Here is a 6,183-nt window from a genome sequence, read left to right on the forward strand (position 1 = left end):
ATTCCACATTATTACAAATAACTTCCTTTCTGGACATTTATGGTTTGATTTCTTTGTATGTATGGATCACTTGGGTTGTTACCGACATCTGGTGAAAAGTTCATGTCATTAGCACCTCTAGTAATATATTTACTGAGAAAAATGGTGACGTGTTCAATACTTATTTTACCCGCTGTATGTATCAGTAGGTTTACATCACAACAGGCATTTTTGACTTGAAAGATGAGGAACATCAGATTATTTTATGTGAGTGAGTATTTGAAACACAGCCTGCTTCTTCCCTTCATCATCCTGTTTCTGTTTTCCACAGGCTTGTGCGCCCAGGTATTACTGGAGGACAGAACACGAGATCCCCTTTTCTGATGTCACAGGAACCTGTTATCTTTCTGTTGACAGCCTCAAAACCTTTGTGGAGTTTGCCCCGTGCCGAACAGGTAAACTCATAGTCTAGTTATAAAATAGTTATAAACAGTTAATACCTTCTCAGCTGCAACATGAGGCAGAGAGCACAGAGAACAGAAATCTATTTTATTTTATTTTATTTTATTTTTAAATGTCACACTGGTTTGAAAAAGAAACACTTGATTGGCTCAAGTTCAACTCTGCACCTTTGCATGATGTGTTTTTAGTTTGTTGCTGAATAAGTCAGTGTCGGTGTTACTACACCAATATGTGTGAGTCCTCCGATCAGTGTGTGTTCAGTCCAAACGTTCCTCACATCCCAGCAGGCTGATACATTCAGCTGGCAGCAAAAAAAGACCTCCATGTTTCATGTTTGAGTTTCAGACTAGGATCATCTTCTGCTGAGAAGAGACAGAGGGTAGTCATTCAGGTGAAATCTTACCTTGTTTGCTCTCAGATTAGGTGTTAAAGGGGCAGTATCATGTCAAGTCAGCTTTTTTTTTAGCTTTATATCATGTTAAAATGTTATCAAAGCAGTTATCTTTTGTCTTAAAGAGACAGAGGCCAATTTCAAGGCATTTAGAAACAGGTGATCACAGTTCTGTTCTAATGGTACTAATGAAGTAACTGAGTATGCTAGCATAGTAGATATTATCAGGTTATTTAATCAGTTTGAGTTAGAATTATCACCTGCCTCTTGTGTTCGTATTGGTTAATTTTGGTTTGATGCACATGATGAATGTTTGAAGTTAACCCAGAGCCTGATGGCAACCACAGATGATCAAACTTCACAGAATGACCAGTGGCTTTTACAGATACTGAAGTAAATTTAGAATGGTAGTAACTGACAGTCATATTTAACACATACTTTGTAAGTCATTTTAAATCTGGCCTCATTGCAGAGGGACAGATTTATTTCTTATGTTCACTTCAATGAGAACTAACAGGAAATGTTGCCACTTGTTTTGTTTCATCATTGCTCAGAGAAAGTTTATCTGAGAAAAATGAACTGATCAGATAATCCAATGTTATTATACCAGAAGGTCATATGTTATTTTAACATAGAGTTGTATGTTACTATAGCATAAGGCTGTATGTTATAATAACACAAGGTCATATGTTATTATAACATAAGGTCGTATGTTATTTTAACATAGAGTTGTATGTTACTATAGCATGAGGTTGTATGTTATAATAACACAAGATTGTATGGTATTATAACATAAGTTCATATGTTATAATAACATGGTTGGATGTTACTATAACAAGGTTGTATGTTATAATAACATAAGGTTGTATGTTATAATAACATAAGGTTGTATGTTATAATAACATAAGGTTGTATGTTATAATAACATAAGGTTATATGTTATAATAACATAAGTTCATATGTTATAATAACATAGAGTTGTATGTTATAATAACATAGAGTTGTATGTTATAATAACATAGAGTTGTATGTTATAATAACACAGAGTTGTATGTTATAAAAGGAACATGTTGCACTGATGCTCCTCGTGTTTTGGTGTTTCTCACTGCAGAACGACATGGACCTGCTGGACAGGGCTATTGTCAGGGTGGATTCAGCATTGACTTCACCAAGGTAGAAGAAATATCTTTTGGAGTATTTCCTGATTTTTCTGTTTTGTACATCTGAACTAGAGTACTGCTGAACTACAGTACAACTGAACTACAGTATAATTGAACTACAGTACTGCTGAACTTCAGTACAATTGAACAACAGTACAATTGAACTACAGTACAATTGAACTACAGTACAGCAACCGTTTCCAGAACCTCCCTCATGAGTACTGTTCATGGTTTGCTGCAGCAAAGTGAAATACTAGCTTTAACATGCAGTTTTATACTCGGAGGTACAAAAAGTTTAGATGTACATATTTTTAAGTACATCTAAACCGGCAGGGAGATGTACTTTAGTTTTTAGATTTTACCTCCGGTCTCTACTGAGTCAGCTCAGACAGCTACAGTATTTAAGCCTCTGCATGTTGTTCTGATGACAACAACAGATGATCTGAGTATTTTCTGCTGCTTCTCTGACTGCTAACAATATGCAATTAAATAAAACATGAACTCACTTCTGAGTGGGAGCCATGATCCAGCTCCAAACATCTGTCCCAAACCTTTACATGAATATAAACCTGCCCTTATAGCCCTGCTGGAGGCACCAGTTCCTTTTCTCTGACATCTCTGTTACAGGATGGGAGAGTTGTCCTCGGTGGACCTGGCAGCTTCTACTGGCAAGGTGAGTCCAGAGGAGTGGATCTTCACTTTCCATGGTACCAAACCAGCTGATCTCCAGGTGTCCTGTTCATTAACCTGCTTCTGCCCCCTGCAGGTCAGCTGATTTCAGCAGCCACAGAGGAGATTGTTAAAGCCTACTATCCCTCCTACTTCCTGCTGTCAGTCACTGGGCAGATTCAGACACAGCAGGTGCAGGGGAGCTATGATGACAGTTATCTGGGTGAGGAAGTACACTTCAGCCAATCAGATCTATGCGTTCTATCATACATACACTTTTATTCTGAAAAACTGATCACGTATGACAACATTCATCCAGTCATTAGGATTATAAGATCTGACTCTCCCACAGTCTGAGAGGGTCCTCCAGGACCCTCTCAGACTGTGGGAGAGTCAGATCTTATAATCCTAATGACTGGATGAATGTTGCCATATCATGACCACGTTCCTGAGATAACCTGTGCAGAAAGCTTGTTGTCCCTAAAAAAAACAACTTTATTTGTTATGTTTTTAATGGTTTTGTTTTTTCTGTCGTTAATGCACCTGTTTTTAAATGGTAAATGCTTTGCTAAGCTTCCACAGAACAATTAATTCTCTTTTCAAACTGAATTGACCAAACATTTGTCTCTCCACTGATGAAGAATGTTGCAGTGACGTTAGACTGTAGCAGAGCTGACTGCGTCTCCGTCTGTCCTGCAGGTTATTCTGTGAGCACCGGGGAATTCAGCGGGGACGGGCAGGAAGGTGAGGGTCTCATTTACAACACWGAGCTGCTCGGTCTCAACATGTTTACGTTGAAACAGAAAGAGATTATGAAGTCTTTCAGGAAGCTGGAGCATTCAGAATTCTGAAGGAAAAATATTTTTCTCTCCAGATTTCATCACAGGAGTTCCTAAAGGACTCATGCTGCATGGTTTAGTAAGGAGCTTCATGGATTTCACTTCACAACCTGTCACGTAGCAAYGCTAATTAAATGTTGTTTGTATTTTACTAAAAAAGCACAGCTGATTATTTATAACTACTGGTTGTTTTACTGAAGGTGACCGTTCTGAGTGGGAGGGATCTGAAGTCTGTGTTGAACCTGACGGGGGAGCAGGTATGTACCGAGCTCCTCTGCTAACCTTAAAGTTAGATTTGCACAGAGGAAGAGGAGGGAAGCTGCTCTGAAGGTTCRTGGAACAAATACTTCTCACTCATCAAGCTTTCTGACAGCTTCACATCAAAGCCAGAACTTTTTTGGTGATGTCACTGTGGGATTCCATCATGAATAGCGGCGTTGATGGGGGGTTTTACTCAGAGACCCTTCAACATGTGATTACTTACCGCCAGGAGGATGACTGCTCTAAGCACCGAGCTAAAAAACTGAACCTTTTTAGAATAAATTTTGCCTTTGATCTAACTTCATACTGACTGAAGGACAAATCTGTTAAAGTGAAACTGTCTCAGTGGGTGATCACACTGCTTGGTCTCTGCTGTCAGCTGTGAAAACAAACTTCAGAGTCATTTTACAACACATTGTGTTAGTCTGGGGGGGTGGGGGGTCAAACAATCCTGTCATGTTTAGATGTCTCTTTGGATGCAGACATTTCTACACAGACTAAGGTACTGACCCTAAGGGTGGATTCACTCCTGACACATTTGGTCAGTTTAAATGGACCAGAGTTCATCTCCCCCCGTTGGTCCGGACCTTCAGATGTGAAAACCAGGGTTCCTGCAGATCCTTAAAAAGTCTTAAAAGTCATTGAATTCATCAATCCAAAGATAAGGCCTTAATTAGCCTTGAAATGTCTTAAATCAATCTTTCAGAAGTCTTAAAAACATCAACACATTGTAAATCTGATGATTGTAATTAATCTCAAACATTAAAGTAATTGGTAACATTTATTTTTTTTATATTTGCATGCAGACATTCCCCTTTGACATCACTTCCTGTTACTTAGACGCACATATCTCAACAACTGTCCGTCTGAGCAATGAGAAGTTTGTTTTGTAATATGTTAATAATGTTGTCTTTTCAAAAGTGCGTTAACTTTTCTTACAAATTGTGATGTCACAGGCACTTTAAGGTTTCATCTACAGCAAATTGGGGTTAAGACCCCACTGTGGGTCCTAAAACTACAAATGGTTTTGCTATATTTGCCGAAAAAGCAGTTAGATATGGGTAAAAACAGTTGGTTGGTCTATGAGCAATATTTGAATACTTCAACCAAAAATACTTTGATTCATGAGTTTCTGCCACAGTTTTATTTATTTTTTTTTTTWTTTTTTTGTTATTTGTGTTTATTATGAAATTGGTCTTAAATTTAATTTCAGTTGGCATTAAAAAGTCTTAAAAAGTCTTAAATTTAACTTGCTTTAAACTGTAGGATCCCTGGAATACACTCATGTGAACCCTGGTGCGGAYCAAACAACCAGACCCAGACCCATTTTTGAGGTGGTCTCGGTCCACTTCCAAATAAGCTCTGGTGCTGTTTTATTGGAAGCAGTGYCACAAGCAACAAAACAATATAATTTGACAGAAAGAGCTTCCTGTTCAACATTTTTCTGTTTTTATCCATTCCCTATCCCAGAACTAGACAGCTCTCAGTATTAATTTAAACCAGTCAGTATAAACATTGAGCATATGTAAACACAGAATACAAACAACAAAAAAAAATAATACTGCTGATAGCAATAAATAAAAAAAGTACAAAATAAATAAATTCATTAATTAATTAAAAGGGTAGGGGGCTCAGTCGTCACAATTAGGCAGAGATGTCAGATCTAATATGATTTAAGAGTGGTCTCCAAGTATCTTCTAAGGAGTTTAAGGAACCTTTAAGGGAGAATCGAAGCTTTTCAAGTTTAATAGAAAGAAGCACTTCCTTTAGACGTGGAGGTTGAGGGTGTTTCCAGTTAAGGAGTATGAGCCGCCTGGCTAACAAAGTGACAAAGACGAAAACAACCTGCATGTTTTTAGAGGTAAAGGCTGCAGAGGGACACAGCGTTGTAGAAATGGTAAATGGACTGAACTTATAGAGCTCTTTATCAAGCCCCTCCGGACCCCAAAGCTCTTTACACTTACAGACATTCACCCATTCACGCTCTGATGGTGGTAAGCTACATTGTAGCCACAGCTGCCCTGGGGCTCACTGACAGAGGTGGGGCTGCCATGCACCGGCGCCACCGGACCCTCTGACCACCATCAGTAGGCAAGGAGGGTGAAGTGTCTTGCCCACGGACACAACGACCGAAATGACTGGACCGGGGATCGAATCGGCAACTTTATGGTTCCAGGACGACTCCAATAACCACTCCACCACTGCCGCCTGAACCAGCCGGTATAAAGTACCACAAAATTAATTTATTTATTTACCGTTATTTTACCAGGCAAGTCCAAAACAGTGAAGTATTTTTCAAGTATCATGAAAAATGATACTTGAGTAAAAGTACAAGTATGTTACCAAAAAATTACTTTGGTAAAAGTTAAAGTTTTCTTTAGGAATATTACTTGAGTAAATGTCTTAAAGTATCTGATATTTT

The 6,183-nt window shown here is 38.5% G+C and overlaps 1 protein-coding gene across 1 annotated transcript in view; it reads left to right on the plus strand.

The window, feature by feature from the left end:
- LOC106532239 (integrin alpha-5) overlaps window positions 1-6,183 on the plus strand; it is a gene marked incomplete in the record, with an annotated part of 81,050 nt that overhangs the window by 31,343 nt on the left and 43,524 nt on the right. The window contains 7 exon segments of the mRNA XM_014028263.1: window positions 311-434; window positions 1,944-2,005; window positions 2,620-2,665; window positions 2,759-2,884; window positions 3,361-3,405; window positions 3,536-3,579; window positions 3,701-3,757. Coding sequence (XP_013883717.1) covers window positions 311-434; window positions 1,944-2,005; window positions 2,620-2,665; window positions 2,759-2,884; window positions 3,361-3,405; window positions 3,536-3,579; window positions 3,701-3,757 — 504 coding nt within the window.

This window comes from Austrofundulus limnaeus, unplaced genomic scaffold, assembly GCF_001266775.1.
Source record: "Austrofundulus limnaeus strain Quisiro unplaced genomic scaffold, Austrofundulus_limnaeus-1.0 Scaffold737, whole genome shotgun sequence".
Lineage (NCBI taxonomy): Eukaryota > Metazoa > Chordata > Actinopteri > Cyprinodontiformes > Rivulidae > Austrofundulus > Austrofundulus limnaeus.